The following is a 20,707-nucleotide window of genomic DNA, read 5'->3' on the forward strand; positions in this document are numbered from 1 at the left end:
TGCTCCTCCCTGACACCATCGGTCCACCCTCTCCTACATGTTTCCTTCTTGCCTGGTTCAGGACAGTGAAACACACACACACACACACACACACACACACACACACACACACACACACACACACACACACACACACACAAACACACACACACTATTTCTGAAAGGATACCAGCACTGGCACCTATAAGGATGCTAGAAAGCCAGAGACCAGAGAGAGAGATGCCTGCGGGGCAAACCGACATGACCACGCTGCTTGTAACCATACATTCCTGCTTCCTCTACTGAGTTACGGAGAGAGAGGCAGGATGGGGATTTTAGCCTGGTTGATGTGGTTGAAAAAGGATGAAAACCAACACAGGGTTTAACAATACACTTTCCCTCTCTGCGGTGCTATCCGTGACACAGAGGGGAAAATATCGAACTTGCACGGACTGACTTAATGAGCCTTTCATCCTTTAACTTAATTTGATGTGGGAGGCTGAGTAATCGGGATGGATTCAACACACATCCTTTCGCTTTCATAAAAAAAAAAAAACAGTCAATTATGTTGGTTGAAATTCTCTGCTGAAGTGGAAAATCAACTACAATGTTAGACGCTGATGAAAGATGTTACGGTTCTAGCCTGCTTTTTTCACTTCCTGTGTTCATCGGGTGGGACCGTCTAACCCAATGTACTGCAAATTCCCACTCTTCATCATTTCCCGCTGGTTAGCTCTTCCAGTCATTTCGTCTTGTGTCCTTCTTTTCCTATTAACAAGGCTGATTGACCCTGACAACTCATTCAGGCTGACGCAGTGAGACTAAAGCACAGACCCCCCCCCTTTCCCATCAGTGATGAACATGGAGGGGAAAGACAACCAGCTCATCAAACTCTATCTCTTTGTCACTTAGCCCAACACTGCTGAACAGACTCTTTTCCCTGCCATCCATTCTTCATATTGACAGTGGGCCTGTCATCCTTAACAAGGCTGATTCATGTTCGGTAAATTCTATTGACATAGACTTAGAGTATAGGATCAGGTTTGGAGGTGCACTTACAGTGGGGATTTTTACCATATACACAAGATTAGTATGTCCATCTTATCAGGATCTGTGTCAACCCACCAGACTGAGTAATGAGCTCTATTGCATATGTGTGTGGAGAAAGGAATCATATCACAGATTACCAAAGGCTCGGACTTGTAAGAAAGGTCATCTGTAATAATGAAATGTCACTGAGGTGTGTGTGTGTGTGTGTGTGTGTGTGTGTGCGTGTGTGAGATCCAAATGAACATGGGGAGGGTTGGACTTTCAGTTCAACCTGTGTGTTATGGCTCTTTTAACTTAAGCGTAGTTAACACTGATGGATGACATACAGGAAAGAGAAACGAGTGCAGTCAAAATGAATAAGAATAAGATTATATAGCAAGGAGTGAAAAAAACGTGAAGATTTAAAGTGGAGGAAAACTGTTCCCATTAAAGGACTATACCAATTTGCTTTTTGTATCCCTTTACTACAAAGCATATAGTATTTTCTAAGGCAAGGATGCATTTTTTCTCTTTCAGATGGCTACTGGATTCATATTGTGTCATTATGTTACAAAAGTCTGAGACCTCCAAACTGCTTGAGATTGGTATTCCATCACAATGAGTCTATTTTCTCAAAGTTATTTTACCATTTTGTGGTCATTTTTGTGGTTGAAAGTGCTGATTATTTTTGTTGCATTCATGTGGTGTCGAAATAATCAGAAAAATTAGTTCCTGGCTGGGAAAATTCACATTAACACCCCCTCAAGTCAGAAAAACAACTCAAAAAGTCTGTGAAAATACATCATATTACTCAGAAACATGACGGACAAAATGAAATGTTGGGTTGATGGTAAGAAACCTTTTTATGAATTCACATATGCATATCCATTTTTGCTTAAATTGTAATTTGTAATATGGTATTGCTGTCACATTGAGTAACCTAGATTATTTAGAAAATGTATTTATAAGCATTAACACCAATAACAAGTCAGGTAAAGCAATATTTCAGTGATGTTAGGGAATGCACTGGTGTAGTCTGTGAAGAAATCACTAATGCAAAGCTTCAAACTGTGTCAGCATACTTAGTTAGAAAAATGAAAATTACTGAAGAATACCGGAAACAGCTATCAATATGCTGAGCAATAAAATACAACACACTTCTTCTTTGTAGTGTTCATGTTGTTTTCACATTACGACATTAAGCTCATGAACCGAAGTCAGAAAAACAACTTCCCAACTCGCAAAATAGGACCATTAGGGACATATGAATGCACAGTTTTTTCCAGGGTGGTGCCCTCCCTGGTGGGAAGCTCCAAGGAGATTTAAAATTTAAAAAAAATCTAACCTAAAAGACAAACAATATGCAACAATTGAAGTATTAAACATCATAATGTGTATCTGACAGCTTTCTCAGCACAAATAAATGTTGCCGTTTGACAATAGATTTCCCACAACTTGAAGTGGGCCATGTGTGAGAAAACCAGATAATCTGGTATAAGTATACCCTGTGGATGCGAATGTCTTCTTTAATTGTTTCCGGTACAAACAGCCCATCAGAGGACACAGCTGTTGAGAACTCTGATATTCCACCGCAACAATTACTTAAATGCTCTGTGTAATAACAATAATAATATACAGTATGCAATGGCCAGCAATTACAACCTGCCCTCCAGCTGGCTCAGCACCACAGAGAGAAGCCGTCAGCCTCTCTGCAGCCCAGTCATCCCAGAGCATCTCTGATGGTTTCCCTGGTGACTGTGTTTAGGCAGCTCTTTGTGGGTGAAGTGGTCTGCATCTTCGCCTCTTGGAAAAGGGCATTTTCTACTGCTGCTGAGGCCCTCTTCAGAGGTTTTTGAGAATCATTATCATTGAAATCCAGCGACTGGCACTGTGATCACTCAGCCGGTTGCCAGACGTGCAGTTGGTGTCATGGTGTGCCAGGCCTCCACCGAGAGGGCCAGAGCAGAGCTGGGCCCCGTGAGAGGAGAAGACTAGTGCTTTCTTCCTTTCTGTCACTTTGTGTGATGTCGGGATTTTTACACAATGCTCTGTCAGAAGCCATTTCTCCTAAATTGGCGTCATTGCCAGTTTTGGCGACCTTTTTATTAATATAACAAGGCCCTGGCTGTAAACAAAGCTTATAATGAGTTTTTATAAGAAATATGCTGAAAAGACTATAGAATAAATATCTAAGTGACAAACAGAAGGTTACAGAATATGTTATGGCTTAGAAAGTGACTTTGGTAAAGCAGAGATGTCAGCAGCTCACTGAGTCATGGATACAGATATACTCCAAAATATATTGTGGTTATTTGGTGCTCTAAATCAGCAAAATCATATTTAATTTCCCTTTTATTTGCAACACAACACTCTGATTAGGTCTGCTAACTGTCTGCTTCCATTCCAGGACAAATTACATGTGGACGTTGTTTACAATTAACTTGCAACACAGATGCCGTCGTGGCATCTGTCTCTCTGCTCTCAGCCCTGTTTGCTTAACAAATTCATGTCACTGGGCGATGCTACAGTAAATCACAACAGACAGGACACTAAATATACAAGATCTGCCTATCAGCCTGTGTAGTGGTGTCATGTAGAGTGAATGCTCTTGTTTGTTTGTACCCCGTCCTCCTGATGAATGGTGTTAAGATGATGGATCAGTGGGTGGCTGTTTGCCTGCTTGTAAATAAAAGCATTCAAAGCAAGAGGAGAAACTCTCCTCCTTATGATTCATACTTTATTCCATCCTTGTAAAATGTAATTAAAACCAATCTCTTACAGTGATTTCGTTAATTAGAATTCAGTGTAACGAGCTTATCAAACCTTCAAGTTAATGAAATGCTCATAATGTTTTCTGGGCTCGTGATCATTGAAATGTAATGTGTGAATTTTTTAGGCAGTCAAAAATTCAATGTAGCGGTTCAGCGCCAGCGTATTAATGGCGGTAGTTTTCATTATGCTGCAGTCATTTTTGATGGATGTAACACAACAGTAACTTAAAGGTACACTTACACAGATTTTGTTGTTTTATAGCCATAATTCTTCTCAAAATGATTGTTCTGCTGAGTTTCAAAGCATCAGTAGTGACCTACAGTAGGAGCACGTTTTGGCACCACTGTATACTTGAACACAATCAGGGAGTTATCTTTCCCCTACAGTACAGCCAAGTCATTGAACCACTGGGCTATATTAACATCTTTTAGCATAGCAATAGCAGCCGGTTGCACCAGCTAATCACAAATTTAAGTGTAAAGTCAATGTTAAATTCTACAATACTAAATGCAACTTTATTACTACTTTAAACTAAATTTTGCAACAAGGCGGAAATTCACTTGACTTTCAAGGACTACAAAACAAAGCATTTTTTACAATATGCTGCCAATGTAAATTAACAGGGAAGATTTTCCACAGGCTCTTGAAACATTAGTGTCTCCCATCTTCATCTTTCATTCCAACATGATGAACAATCATACTATGTTCAGGCTAAGCTATGCCAACAACAACAACAACCTGCTGTTGTCTAGTATTTCCCTCTATATTATGTTGAATAATTTCTTCACAAAAAGGCATGGTTCCACTTTTCTGAAAAAAAAAATGGTCTTGACAACACAGCAGCCTCGACTAAACAGGTAAAATAGCAACAACAACTGAATGAGTTCAATGAATGATAGGAAGAGCACTACAACAATGACAAGTGCTAGCCCAAGAAAGGTCATTGTAGAAAATTAAAATAAACAAATAGTCTCACAGAACAAAAAAGAATGAAAATACATGAGTCATGCTGATGTTCACCCTTTTCTTGACAGTGACTCACCTCTCTGATGGCTGTGCAGAACTCACTCTGAAGGACCTTCTTCAGAGACTGGAGCTTGTGACCAGGCACGTCACCTGACTCCTGCAGTTTCTCCAGCAGCTCGATAGCCCTGGCAACATCTGGCAGAAAGACGGACAGAGAAAGGGTGTGAATGTATGTTTGCGGGCACTCATGCCAAGGGCACAGAGGGCACAGAGTAATGCCTTATTCAATTGCATTACTGTAACAGCACAGCCACAAGAAAGGCGCTGGAGTGAATCAATGGATGGGATAATGGAAATAGACTAGTCAAGGCCAGCTGAGGCAAGAAATATTGCAATCCCATCCATGGATCGTTTGCATTGGCTTAGCTACTGTATATGCATGAGAATGGAGAGAGGGAATAAGTCAGGCACTCATTTGTTCAGAAGTAACACTTACTGGTAAGAGTAGGCACCCGACGGGCATTACAAAACATTTACACTAAACCTAAGCCTTAATTTAGAGCTTGTGACTCTGGGGTCTACTGAGCTCTCCTCCCCTAATTAGCTTGAGCTCAATGATTCTGCCAGTTTGGTTGATTCATTTCTTGCCCTCTGAAACTGGCAGACCAAACAGAGATACTTAATGGAAGGAGTAGGAAGTGATTTGGTACTCAATCACTGGACTGTTGGGTCAATAACATGTTTTATTCAGCTTGTGTGTCCAGAGACCTCCGACCACACAAACAGAGATGATTGGTGCAGTTTTACAGTGGAGCTTACTTGCATTCTAGTTTCACACCAAAAATATATTGGTGTTGCATATACCCCATGAAACAGCAAGCCACACCATAATCTCTTGAAAAGTAGAACCGTGTCTCTGTGTCCCAACCGGCAGCGGTAGATGGCCGCCCACCAAGAGTCAGGGTCTTTCTGCCTGTAAAAAGGAAGTTTTTCCTTGCCACTGTCGCACCAAATGCCTGCTAGTGGGAAATTGTTGGGTCTTTGTAAATTATAGAGTGTGGTCTACACCTACTCTATCTGTAAAGTGTCCTGGGATAACTCCTGATGGGATTTGACATCAATCAATTACCTAGTCTATAAAATAGAAAATCGTGACAAAGCCAATCACAAGTTCTCAGACACATTGGGGAATCAGGTGATACATCTCTGTGGGTTTGTAACTAAGAGCAACCCCTTTCACATTACACATAGTCATTTCATCCATCGTTAATTTAAAAATATTGATTAGAGCAGCTTTAAAAAGTGAGATGTCCATGTCTTTTTTGGAGTATAAAGCAGTTTGAGGTGCTATATAAATTATGCGAAAGTATCAAAACGTTCCATCCATAAAGAAATGCCGTCAAGACTTCTGTACAATTGTAGAGGAGATGCAGAAGACCCGGAAACGCTGACCAATTAGAGTGACTGGGCTTTTTCAGGAGGGGGGCTTAAAGAGACAGAGCGTTTCAGACAGAGGGGGAATATATTTAGACTGGCATATCTAGACAGAAAGTATGAGAAGAAAAAAAACAGCACGTAAACATGTTCTCGTCGAAACCCAAAAATAGCAGTATGAAACTAATAATGAGAACAATACGTCCCTTTTAAACACTCACAAAGTTTGTTTTCAGAATTTATATGTATTTTATTTAGATTCATTTCGCAGTTCATTTAGTTATTTTCCAACAGCAAACATAACGCCAACACTTTATTTGACAGAAAGCTAGGCTGTTTGTTTAGATTCATGTCACTCCACCAAGCAACAACAGCATCTTTTTTTAAGACTTTCCACAGCTCCAGCCATGTTTGGGTAATAGGGATTGATCAATTATCACACACACATTCTTTAGATTACTCTACATGTGTTATGCATCAGCCACAAATGCTTGTGCATCAAATGTATGCAGGGATAAAGGGATAAGCAGTCTTTATTGTCTACAGTAAAGGAGAGTATATACCAATATGAAACCAGGTGTCATCATAACAAGCAGTACACTGTCATCTCACTACAGTGGCTCTTTTCACAACAACTGATGAATTGTGCATAGAGGCATCACACTCTCTCACACACACATGCACGCACACACATGCACACACACACACTAATATTGATTTCTGGGAATATGGGAGTAACTCAATAAAGCAGACAAGAAAAAAACTGGTCTCCAGCTCTCACTTTGAGAGCACTGTATAAGGCAATTAAAAGGAAGTGTGGAACACACTAGGATGGTACCTTTTATTGCATTTTTGCCTTTATGCTACATGTGGAGACAATGAGCATCAAAATCCAATGCCTGTTTCTATGTCGAGCGGCGAGCGCGCTATAATACAGTATTGAGGATTATATTTATCTGTTTGAAATTGCAAATTCAGTTCCCATCGAGGCCGGTTGAGTCCAGCGGGAGTTGTATTGGCAGATGAGAGCTGGCAATGAGGCAAGTCGTCACGATGATGCTAATCGGCCATTAATCAAATGACTCTACTCAGAGTCTCGTGTAAAGATGAATCCCACTCCTTTACTTGTCAAGCCGCACCCTGCACAGCATTCAAGCACTAGGATTGGCCAGGCGTCACTGCTCGCATGTTCAGATCATATATCCTGACCAATGGGGAATCCCAACCTTAACCACTTGAGGTCATTGCCTTACCTCAAGTATCTGCCTACCACTCAGCTGCTACGGAAAGCATTGGGTGAATAACAACGCTGCAATGACTTATTTTCATCAGAAACAAGTTGTGTACAACACAGCATTGATATTTTAAGTTTACATGGTGAACTTCTTAACAAACAGTTGAGTATTTATAAATCTAGTACTTATGGAGCACCATTAGCATTCATTTGGAGTTACGTCTTGGCCTTATGCCAAACATAAGTTTAATATTTATAAGTTTAATATTCATATTCATATCCAATATTAAACTATTTTCATCAGGGAAAAAATCACATGAGGTTATAAGCAGCAGATATTCTGCTAAGTATGCCATATTAATATTTTCTATCAAGGTGTCTGGGTTAGTTTTTTCCCTCTATGCCTGAATATTAACAAACAGAGATTGTGAATAGCTTGTAATGAGCTGGTATACTTCCAAGCAGCAAGGGCATCTATCCATGAGGTTTATGAGCATTTGATTCTCATTAAAAGGAGGTCAGGGGCCATCCAGGAAATATTTTTCTTTCCTCTCTGCCGATATTTGCTTTCACATGCTCATTAGCACCATTTTCTTCATCCACATCAAGGACTTTGACGGGGTGTTAGGAACCTGACTTCAAAGATTGATATTGCAGACATTTTAGTGGGGCTTTCATCTCGCTGATCAAAAGTGATGCCTGCCCATTTCCTAATATAATCTTTCTAACTTGAATTTGGGTCATTTTAAATTCTTTAACTCTGGATCAAACAGAGGAACTGCTCAATGAAATGTTCCAATGTTACCTACATTAACTATTGTAATAACTAGTCTGTAATACAGTAAGCCTGCTCCAGTCAATATACTGTATGTCATGTCCCTTTGCAGTTTTATCCCGATGTAAAAGCATAAGGACACCGAAAAGGTAATTACAGTTGTCCACACACAATGAGTGGTGATAAGTGGTAATCATATGTAATCATATATAACTATCTGGTTCACACAGAGCAGCTTAGAGGTAATGAAATGTCTGCTGGCACTGTATTGGCACATTTTCCCTTTACTGCTTCCAGTGACATCTAATCTCTGTTCGTGAAGATTTGTTGCTTCACTGTCACACTGTTTTTCATTTACGCGAGATACTGTTCTGAGAAATTGTGTAAACAAATCAAATTATGATATTAGTCTTGTATGAAGACAGGTCAGATAAACTGCCTGGTGGTTTATTTCTAGCACATAATATAATGCAAAAAAAAATCTCTTTTGTTTGTGTCTTCAGTTCTTTGCAACAAATGTTTAAGCAAAAATGTCCCATGAGTGCACTTCAATTCTCTCTGCTCTGCATGCTTGATGTAAAAGTGGGACATTAGATGAGCTGTGTGACTGATCAGAGGGTTGTAAAAAAACAAAAAAAAACAGAGGAAGAGGCATTCAAGGGTGATTGTGTTCCATGACAGAGCAGCTGAGATGACTGCAGGGGATCACAGTTACGTCACATTAAAAGGAAATGATTCCCGATTCACATGTGCAGCAAAATTACATAATACAGTAATTGTTTGGCAGTAAGAGTGTGGAAAAAAAAAATCTCCTGAAAGTCCCTTTGTACTCTAATAATACTGACATGCTGAAAGAACACATGTATGTCACATTATATACCTTCAGCTGAGAAAAGAGGCTGATAGAATAAATTAAGCATAGTTGAAGATAACACTTCTACAAGTATGTGCTCAACAACACCCACATGGTGTGCTTGTTATATGCACAGTCTATGAATAACTTCAGCTGGAGGGTAATACATGAAATATGATCCCACCCGTGACTAACCAACCCTGCTATGCAATAACAACATGCATGAATACTTTAACAAATTTGACATAAAAAAATAATAAAGTGTATTTCAAGCCATGCATTACTTTTGACTTCACCAGTGGTGAAACAGGCATTGTATTATACAGAAACACGTTCATATTATGTCTCTGTATGCTTCTCCTTTACATTCCAGTTGCAAATATAGTACTTTTTACTCTTTTTCCCTTTTTCAGTGCTTGTACATTTGGGTCCATCTGAAGTGCCTACCAACCCAAAAACTGAAATAAGACAACCCAGTCAGTTTTTTGTGGGCTGCCTCGATCAGAAAAAAAATGGGATTTAACTGGCCATTCAGATTTGTCGCCACTCGAGAACTACCTTTGCAAAGGTTTTTCTCGCAAGCCAATCAGAGCAGACTGGGCCTTTTCAGTAGGGGGGCTTATAAAATGGAGCGTTTTAAAAAAAGAAAGTTTATTGAACATTAAAGCAGGTAACCATGTTCTAGAAGAAATCCAAAATAGAATATTGTTATGTTTACAGTGAAGCACTGTTAATTGCCATGCACATCAATGTGACTTCCCATACATTTGCCATAGTGTCATATAGCAAACGTGTTAATATGTTAACATCATAATATTAAATTTAAACAATGTTGCCCAGCACTACATGTACTATTGCTTAAGCATGTACTAACTGATTGTCTGCCCAACCTCACAGCAGTGAAATTATGCAACAATACTATTATTATTAAGTTCATATGGCATCTTGTTAGCATTCAGTTGCCTATTTACACATCCAGCAGACAACGAGCAACATTTAGCATTCACTTGGAGTTGTGTCTCCACCTGAAGAACGTGAATTCAATATTCCATCTCCTTTAGATCGGTTTTGGGTCTCCAGCGACTCCTGAGGGAAATATCTGGCTCTTTAGCTGCTAAATGCTCCACTATGTTCACCAGCTAGTCCCTAACTTTGCCTGGTCGGTTTTAAGAGTTTTTTTGTTTGTTTTTTTGCTGTGAGTGAAATTAAAAGGTTGTGGACCATAAAACCAAAACAATAAGCTGAAAACTTCAAATTCTGCCAAGTCATGTCATGCACATACATAATACAAAAATATTGATTATGCACCTTTAAATTCTGTTTATTATCTGCCAGCTACTGATCCTCATGTCATTCGGGAGCCTGTTATTCCATCCTTGCACTGCAGTTGGTGTAAGCATTTCTCACTTCTCATCATCACTTGACTGCCACACCCAGCTGCAGCGCGGTTCCCAATAGTCTCATCAACCCCTCAGTATATATACCTGACCCTTTCTCTCAGTTATCCACAAGATTGCCTGTTGTACGACTCAGTCTTAGCATTCTGGCCTTCTTATTCTTGCCTTGCCCTTTTTGTCCTGTTACCAACCTGTGTTTTTATGCATGGACACACAGTAAACCTTGTTTAAGCTGCTACATTAAATATTTGAACAATTCTGCCATCACTGGACTCCACAGAAATCCTGACCAAATCTGTTTCACTGAAAACACAGTGGAGGGAAATCAAGTTCAGCCCTCAAGTGCTTTATTGTACTGTTTTGACTCTCAACCCAGAGACCCGCAGTTTTTGTGCTCGAGGGGATTCAGTGGGTCCAGATGTGTGCAACAGCTGTACGCCTTTTTTTTTCATCCGCCTCAATGAAAACTACATGCTCAATCTCCACGTTGACAAGTCTGCCAAATTTAGCATATCTTAAGCAGACTGCATGCAATTAGGTCATTCTCACTCTGTAGTTTGACAGATTTTTCTCCAAAGGAAGAGAAAAGGGAGCTGATGTTGCTGTATCTAAATGAGGATTTCTTTTTTTTAGGGCTGTCAAAATTAACGCGTTAATTTTTGCGTTAAGTTTTTAATATTTAACTCGTTAAAAAAAATTTACGAAATTAACGCAGCTGTGTTTGTTTACTTCATGTGGCGGCTGAGAAACGTAATACGTCTACATAACAGCAGGCGGCGCTACTCTGTATTGTTGCCCAAGTAATAAAAACCGGCAGCTGATTGGAAGAACGCGTCACATGGGTTTGTTTTCTCTGGATATTGAGAGCCAGACTGTCATGGCGGCCGTTCAGAATACGATCTCATATTGTACTAAGATAGTTCACTGAAACATGTTTCTGAAAACATTTTAAGCGAGAAATATGCCGTGCAGTTGCTGAATCTGTCTTCATTTCAGCTCAACAAAGGTCAGTTTAGAAGATTTTTGTCAGATTTTGAGAGACTAGTCACCTCATTCCGCTCGCAATTTCCGGGTGAGTCCCGACTGCCCTGCCGGCGACTGAACTCTCGGCTCGTTGGAGATGAACTGCGCCTCGCCTGTAAAGTAGACGAGAGCAGGCGACAGCAGCCGGGGACGGTGACAAAAATCTGCTCTCAAGTCAGACAGTTTCTAGCCATTTCAGCAGCCTTCAGCAGGACTAAATAAGCCAAATTGTTGCTGCTGTTGTTTGAAAGATATTAAACATTCTGAACTTAGCAGAACCTTTCCTTGTTTGTTTTTTTCTTCATATTTGCAAAGTTAAGTGATTTAGCATTTAAATATCCAATATTACAAGCTTGAGTCTCAATTTAAAAAAGCGATTAATTGCGATTAATTACAGCAAATTGTGCAATTAATTAGTTACTTTTTTTTAATCGATTGACAGCCCTACTTTTTTTTTAAGAACGGTGACACAAGAAAAAAGTATCTTTCTCTCTCATTATCTGGCAGAAAAAGCTTTGGGAAAAAATGTGCACAGATGAATAGTGACTTGTGATTACAGAGGATATCTTTTGATGTCTTTGAGGAGTTATGGCACCAGTCAGAAAAACTTGTGTGCATGCAACATCAAGATAGAGTTACCGTGTAATGTACTACTGCTATATTAGGCAGAGTGATGACACCGGCAGAGATCCTGTCAGCAGTTCATTTCCCGCTGCTATACTTAGGATGATGGCATTCTCATTAGCGATACTTCATGATTAAATGAGATAAGTTCAATGCAAGTTTTTTTTAATCACGTGACTGTCAAGACCTCACTAATACTTTCTTGGAACAAAGTTTCCATTGTGTGTTGATGATGGAATCACTATTTTGTTCACTATGTTAAATGTAGCGTTTAAAGCGTAACTCTAGCCGAAATGCAACCTATGGTCTTTTTGTGAATGTACCCGAGTCAAACTTTTGTTTAAAAGCATAATTATAACGGAAACACCACTTTTAAAATTTACCGTATTCTCGTTTTTCGGTCAAATGGCCTTTTGAATGGGAGTGCTAGGGGCACTACTATGGTAGCATCAAAATCACTATTTTTAAAAAAAAATGTCGATCTCCAAATGTGAATGAATTCTTATATGAGGCTCCTTTTTCAACTACAATGTCAATATTGTTTTTCACTAACGACAAAACAACAAATTATCCGTGCATTTATATGGAACTAAGCTTTAGGAGCTTTCCATCTTTACTCTCCTCCCTCCCTATTTTTGACTTGCGAGATGGACGGCGACCGGACAAACCAACAGCTACAGTGAGTTGTTAAAACCTTTCTTTTTAGTAAACTCTGTGTACACAACCAATGTTCTCAATGCTCAAGTTCATGTGTAGAGCCCCTGGTGGTACTTTGAGCAAAGTTTCATGTTGTGTCGAGCCTTCTTAGTGTTTTAAAAATAGTGATTTTGATGCTATCATAGTAGTGCCCCTAGCACTCCCATTCAAAAGGCCATTTGAGGGCGCCCAGATAGCTCTGTTGGTAGAGCGGGCGCCCATATATAGAGGTTTAGTTTTAAACCTGTGCTTTTTTGGGTCCAACAAACCTTTACTGCTGGCTCTTCCGTCCACTTGTATGCTCCCATATCAGTTAAAGGTGTTCTAGTGCTTTACACAGAATTAAAATAAGAGTAAATCTTCCAAAACATTTCATGCAATATTCCTTTTCTTTTTCACATCAAACTGCAAGGTCCTGAATGAATGCATCACGGACTACTGTGTTCGCAAGACGAGTGGGAAGACAATATCCATTATTTGAGTTGTCAGTCGCCTAGCAACTTTAATCACTTGAACGCCAAACATATAGTGTGCTTGACTTCCCATGTTGAAAATATGACCACCTAACATCAATTTGAAGAAAGTATTACAACACAGATGGGAGTGAGGGGAAACAGGTGAGCTAGCAATACAGTCAATGTTAATGGACCTTAACAATTTGGATTTCTATTAAAAGATTACTAAGCGTTTTAAACAAATGGGGCAAAAATGCACTTGGCTATTATAGCTACCCTGCTACTTGGATTGAATGCAACAAGTTTCCCTGTCTGTCTCTTTCCTCTCTGGAGGTTGTAGAAAGACTTTGAAATAGAAATCCAAGAATACTAAGAAAAACTGAATAAGGACAAGTTAAAAAAAGAACAAAAATAATTCCTGGAAAGGAACTTAAAGTCATAAATGGAACATAACAGTGTTAGAGCTTCCGATGGAGTACTGATTCTATTACTATAGTGTAAAGAACTGAATCAGTTGTGATTTCTTACATAACAGGTCACATATTGAACAAAACAGTTCTCCCCCAATATTCACAGCTTTAACAATCATGATGATGTACAATATATTATGAATGTAACCACAAAGAGGCATGTGCTTTTCTTACCTCATCATCACACATTCATTATTTGTACACACACACACACACACACACACACACACACACACACACACACACACACACACACACACACACACACACACACACACACACACACACTCATTCACTAAAAAAGGTCATCCTCATCATTTTCTGATTAGAAAAAAGGCACAGAGCTGAACAAAGCCACAGTGACACGTAATGAAGGCTTCAGCACTCAACAAGGCAAACTGTTGTGGGGATGTGTTCGCGCTGGGCAGCGCTCCAGCTTTCTGGTACATTTAGTCAATTTATAACAGTGGCAGAACTGAGCGTTATTCATTTTCAGTAATTAAAAGTGTCATTTTGACAAAACTGCCACGATGTAAATAATCTTGCCAAGATCAGAGGCTGAGCTCATTAAACCACGCGTTCGTGATTCAATCTTTGAATCCTCAAATTTCAAATTCTCCTTAGATGACCTTCCTCTGACTCCACTCCTACCTTTGTGCCCAGAGAGATGCTATATGGGATGCCACGCATGCTAGAATAAATTGTCCTGAAAACGCCTTGCCATCTGCCACTGCCACTTTGACCTGGGCGCTTTTGGTGCCCTTGGCAACTCTGCTGCTAATACCAACCATAAACACTGAAATAATCACACTCTGAATGAGTAAATTGGCACGACAGAGTTTTACCAAACAAGTCCCATGCCAAGAGAATTAGCTCCAATTTGCCCTACTGCGACGATCCCCTCGAAGCACGACAAATAAATCACTCCTAGAGGGCTAATGGCTCCTTGTGGGAGCCTGTGGTGAGAGCAAAGACCAAAAACATCGCACTTATTGTCTTCTTCATCCTCCCTAATTACTAGACCGTGTCCCTGCAAGACAGTTACTCTGAGAACCTTTATTTCTGTATTAGAAGGAGATGAAATTTCAACAGCTATGAGTGATGTCAGCTTGTCAGCAACCCTCTTATGCTTCCAATCGCTGGTGTGACTGAGAGCATGTGATGGGAATAAGGTCTGCCGTCAAATCATTGAACTCGCCATGAGCTCTCAGAGGGAAAACAAGGACAGGGGTAGAAGAGTGCTGCAGATATTCCATCCAGTGTATTAAGACAGTAGGCTATAAACTGTGCAGAGATTGTTTGAGTCACCAAGCCTTGACACAGGAAGGAAAACCAAAAGGAGTCGCCGTACTTGAAGGAGCGAGGGCTTCTTTCTGGAGTTGCAAATTTGAAGTGATGTTCAACAGCCTCACAGGGAGGAATGCACTTTAGAGAAACCACTTTCTCAGGCTGACTAAAAAGAGGTCATCCTCATCATTTTCTGATTAGAGAAAAGGCACAGAGCTGAACAAAGCCACGGAGATGTGTAATAAAGGCTTCAGGGCTTGACAAGCCTCCACAACATTGTTGTGTAGATGTGTTTGCACTGGGCAGCGCTCCAGTATTCTGCTACATTTAGTCAACTCATAGTCTGGATTGATGGCGGTTCAATTACCAGATAGTTCTGGCGCCGGCAGAAGTTCCGCTGCATGTGTCTCACCTATAGCTTTCTTTGTGTTTATGTTCTAAACTCCAGTCCCTTCGAGAAACAGCAACCACAACCTCCGAGCTAGCAAGCTAACGTCACACGCTGAAAATGGCAAGTTTTGAAGAAAATTTGGATTGTGCAACAAGGCAGGCCTGCTTGGTTCACTGGTAACCTGACTCCGCCAGATGGATTGCTTCGCATTTGCTCGGCATATCCATCTGGGAACTTTCCGTTGGAGAACTTTTGGGAAGGGGTGAAAATACTGGTTAGTTGATTGGATAAACCATCTGTCTATCACCTATGTTGGTGATAGACGGGCCAAATCAACCAATCAGATCCACGAAGCGTATGAGAATACAACCACAAGCCCGCCCCTGCTGCTGCTGGCAAAGCATAGCTCGTAAGCTCAGCAAGCAAGCAACATGTCGGTAAAGGATATTTGCCGTTTGTGTAACGAGAATTTAGGAATAAAAGACACCATTTCAGGTTCCCGGACCGCTGTCTGAAAATACTGGTTAGCTGATTGGATAAACCATCTGTCTATCACCACCTAACCCGCCTCAAAACCAACGCTGATTGGCCCGATCTTTTGGCTAACGGCTCCAAATTTTCTCTATCTCAAGATGCCAGACTGATCTGCGAGTGGATAACTGGAGCTCGCGAGATCAGGACGGTCTCACGAGGCTAGTTCACTGGGGGAAGGACTGTAAATGATTATATGTGTACGACATTTACTCTCTAACTGGGACATTTTGGGACTGATTGCACATAGCAATACACTGGTAAGAGCAAATTACGTTTAACCATGTATCCAGCTAATTGAAATAGCTCCCGTTACTGTATTGTGTGAACAGTTAACTTCAAATGTTCCACCAAAACAAGTTCCTTTCCGAGACCATTTTGCAGTGGTAGCATCTTTGTGACCAGAGCTTAGACAATTGTGATTAGTTTAAAGAAATGCAAACAACCCAGACGTTTTTTTGTTTTTTTTTATCCTGTCCAAGACTGTTATGTGTGGAGTCAATTTATAATAGTAGCAGAACTGGGCGTAATACATTTTCAGTACTTAGAAGTGTCATTTTGACAAAACTGCAGCAATGTAAATAAACACACCCAGATCAGAGGCTGAGCTCATTAAACCATGCGGTCGTGATTAAATCTCTGACAATTGAACATCCTCTTTTCATATTCTGCCTAGATGACCTTCCTCTGAGAGATGCTATCTGCTTGATAGAATACAATGTCCTAAAAAGGCCTTGCCATCTGCCACCTCCACTTTGACCTGGATATCCTTGGTGCCCTTTGCAACTCTGCTGCCAAGCATGCCTCCAGTTTAATTACTCAAAGAACCTTTCTGTTTTAAAAGAAGGTGGCTTGGGATATCAACAGCTATGAGTGACGTCAGCTTGTCAGCAACCCTCTAATCTTTCAAATCGCTGGTGTGACTGAGAGCATGTGATGGGAATAAGGTCTGCCGTCAAATCAGTGAACTCGCCGTGATCTCTCAGAGGGAAAAAAAAGGACTGGGGCATTAGAGTGCTGCAGAAATTCCCTTAAGTGTATTAAGACAGTAGGCTATAAACTGTACACAGACTCACCACACCTTGACACACGGGGAAGAAAACCAAAATACTTAAAAGAGCTCTTTCTAGAGTAGCTTGGAGTGATGTTCAACAGCCTCACAGGGAGGTATTATGTATAAAGAAACCACTTTCAACAGAGAAACTAGCCTCTACAGACCAGAATATGATGCAGCTACAAAATGTTGCATTAAAGAACACAACCCACCTTTTCTCAAATTGAAAATCATGCTTTTATGCCCTTCCAAAGGTATCAAATAACTTTGGTTATTCCTTAACGTTTGACCTAGTATCATCAGATCAAAATTTCAATTGTCCAATAATTTGGTTTGTGAACGAAAACCAGCAGAACTAATGACGTTTCCATCAGCCTCAGCTGCACTTTGTATTTAGTGCTAAAATAAGATGTTGAACATCGTGAACATTATACCTACTAAACATCAATATGTAAGCATTTTTTATTGAGAGCATGTTACATGCTGGTGTTAGCATTTAGCTTGCAGCTATAGCTAAGACTTTTATTGTAGTTTTGTTAAAGTGCTCATATTATGCTCATTCTCAGGTTCATAATTGTATTTAGAGGTTGTAAGTTTATGTGGTTTAATTTTCAGAAAACACCATATATTTGTTGTACTGAACATTGCTGCAGCTCCTCTTTTCACCCTGTGTGTTGAGCTCTCTGTTTTAGCTACAGAGTGAGACATCGCACTTCTGTACCATAATTGTTGGGAGTCGCACATGCGCAGTAAGCACTTCTAGCCAGTCATTTGCAGAGTATGAGGGCGTGGCACGCTAGCAGCTAAGCGAGCATTATAATGTGTGTTACAAAGTGACGCATGTTCGTCACAGAACTAAAGGCTGGACTACAACAGAGCTGTTTGGAGCAGTTTGAGAACAGTGTTTTCTGTTGGAGATGGTAAGTCCCTTTGGGGTGGACTTTGGGCTTTTCCACTTTGTAAACCTATAACGTGCACAAAAAGATATATAACACAATAAAGGAAAGGGGAAAAGCCAAAAAGCATAATATGAGCACTTAATACAACTTGCAATTATTGCACACAGACGATCTCTCTTCTGGCAAATGGTTGCAAAACTAGTGTCACTCATTCTCTATAAGTTTCTGACAAAATTCCTTGACCAACAACAACTGAGATACACCCACAGTGACCTCTGCTCTCACTATTTCATATCAGAAAGGCTGTCATCTCTGAGACTTGACTATTAGTAGTCAAATGCCAGCTCGACAGAGAATGCAGACTGGTTTTAATAAAATATGCAGGAAGTTCTTGATATAGGGGTCTGCTGTTTGCTTATCACAGTCATTTCCTCCGACAATAACAGGAAAGCCAGTGATGTAAGATCTTTTCATCCTGCTGTGACCAAACAAGAAAGTGGGAGCTCTGGAATGAAACCTCTCTATCTGTTTCCTCCCTGAGTGTTTTTGACAAACTCAGCAACTCAGCAGCTATAAAGACTACTCCCCACACGAGACAGGACTACCTTTTCATTAGCAGTTATAGTGTTTTCTCATAGTGGCAGCAGCTTAAAGTTGCCTTTCTCTCTCTCTCTCTCTCTCTCTCTCTCTCTCTCTGACGCCTCCTGTGTGAAACTATCATTATGACTGCTCCTGCCATTACAGCTGCCCGCCGCTGACTGGTCAAATTTATGCCGCCACAGCATGCAAATATGGATCAGCCTCCCCTGCATACATGCTGAGGTCACATCTGAATCATTGCCCCAGCAAATGACTATGATCAGATAAGGCTGAATTTTACCAAGATGGAAGACATTCCCCTTATAGCCTCAGTATTTAAATGCTATCAATACAGCTAAGCCCCTTTCTATAATTCTATAGGATGAGTGGTGAGTTGGAAAGGAGTGGGTTGTATTGTTTAGCTGTTTACCTGGTGCAATCTTAGACTCATTTCATTAACTCTGCATGGGATAGCACTTCTGCACCCAGCAGATTGTGCATCAGTAAAGCTTGACTGCCCACAAGCATTACACTTTAGTGAAGAACAAATTGGAATTGAGCACATGGAAGAAAAAATAAATCTAATTCTAATAGCAGAAAATGATCAATTGTGGCTAATTACTTGGATTCCACATAACAAGTGACACCAGTCAGATTCATTCCTGCATAATTATTTATGCTCCCATCAGATAAAGTGTATTTATAGTCATCTCCTGTGGCTTGAAAGTGACTGGGGAGCTGATGCTAGCTTTACTCGGCACAGAGGAAATAGCTCTCCTTTCTCTATATTTGACAGCATCCTTTTCCCATGCAAGGCTTGTGCAATATTACTGTACATTTCACCAGATGATATGCATTTGGTATGAATGTAGGGCTGGGATTTCTTTCACTTGTGATCTACAAAAAAGTCAGTGAGCTTCTCAGGCATGTATAAAGAACAGTTTACTTAAAAGCTGTATAACATATCCCAGTGGTATTACTATGATATTACTAAGGGGACTTTAAATGTATTGTAAGTATTTTCTTTAAGGAGGGAAATAAAACAAATGCTAATTATGCGTAATTGATCTGGGAGGCATTACTACCATACAGTATGAATAAGGTCAGGGGATGCACAAATAAGTGTTTAAGTCCCATAGTCTACAATTACATACGCCATCTGAGCTCTTAAACACTACCGGTGGTGCATTAGCAAAACAGGCTGAGTAACACCATCTCAATATAACATTAGGCTTTCATTGCAATGTGCTTGCATACTGTATGCTTCCAACAAGTACAAAAAGACAACAACTAGCCTACGTCCTGTACATATTCATGTCTTGCACCTGCTCAAATCAAATACAAAAGTTGTCTCCTATATCACAAAGTAGATTTTCGTGGCAAAGCGCTTCAGTAGCCTACATCTGCGGCTCAGTGTTTACAGATGAGAGCAAAAAGCGAGCTGGAACGGGATAATATTACCGAGCGAGGTTACATAATAAAGATGGGAATAAACGAAACGCTCTGTAAGGGTGACCATTTGTCAAATGAATAATGGTGAATTAATGTGTGTGGCCATAGAAGACCCCGCTATAATTTAACAGAGGAAACGAGCGTTCCGTTCTGCAAAATACACGCACGGAACGGACAGGCTGGGAACGTTTTCATTTAGAATAGCTCGAGCTCATATATTGCCTTGAAATAACGACCCGTATACAATCTGTAGGAAATCCGCGTCCGGCACAAACACCTGGATCTACCAGATCCAGGTTGCCAGTTCCTTGCCGAAGTTTAAAAAAAATATATATATAAAATAAAACGCGGAAAAAACCCTCAGATGACAAGCACAATTCGCAAAGCTCCGAGCGCCTTACCTCGATCCAGAGAGAGCGGTTGGACCACTGTCGCCATGACTGCTGTTTACTGGAGACTGGAGACTACAGGAGCTGCAGCATCACACACACACACACAGAGAGAGAGAGAGAGAGAGAGAGAGAGAGAGAGAGAGATGAGAGGAGGGGATGTTGGGAGTGGTTGGGAGGGGGATTAATCTACCTCCATCCTCATGAAATCTCATGACCTGGCATTGTTTGCACATGCAGTTTACAGTATATACGCACTACGAATAAAATCCATCTTGACATGACTAGGCCTACTATAAAATATATATGGTACCTTGTTAAAGATTTTCTTGACATGCAATCTGCCACAGTAAGTGAAATGATCATTTAAACCATATTACTACTTGTTGGTTCGCACATTCTAATAATTTGATTTCTA

The 20,707-nt window shown here is 40.3% G+C and overlaps 1 protein-coding gene across 1 annotated transcript in view; it reads right to left on the bottom strand.

Moving 5' to 3' along the window:
* The window catches only part of lin7a (lin-7 homolog A (C. elegans)), a 40,103-nt gene extending 19,713 nt beyond the window's left edge, over positions 1 to 20,390 (bottom strand). The window contains exons 1-2 of the mRNA XM_028570858.1: positions 20,302 to 20,390; positions 4,823 to 4,941 (exon numbers count right to left, since the gene is read on the bottom strand). Coding sequence (XP_028426659.1) covers positions 4,823 to 4,941; positions 20,302 to 20,338 — 156 coding nt within the window. The 5' untranslated portion in view covers positions 20,339 to 20,390. The remainder of the gene's footprint in view (positions 1 to 4,822; positions 4,942 to 20,301) is intronic.
* Positions 20,391 to 20,707: the final 317 nt, after the last annotated feature.

This window comes from Perca flavescens, chromosome 23 (assembly GCF_004354835.1).
Source record: "Perca flavescens isolate YP-PL-M2 chromosome 23, PFLA_1.0, whole genome shotgun sequence".
NCBI classification, from domain to species: Eukaryota; Metazoa; Chordata; class Actinopteri; order Perciformes; family Percidae; genus Perca; species Perca flavescens.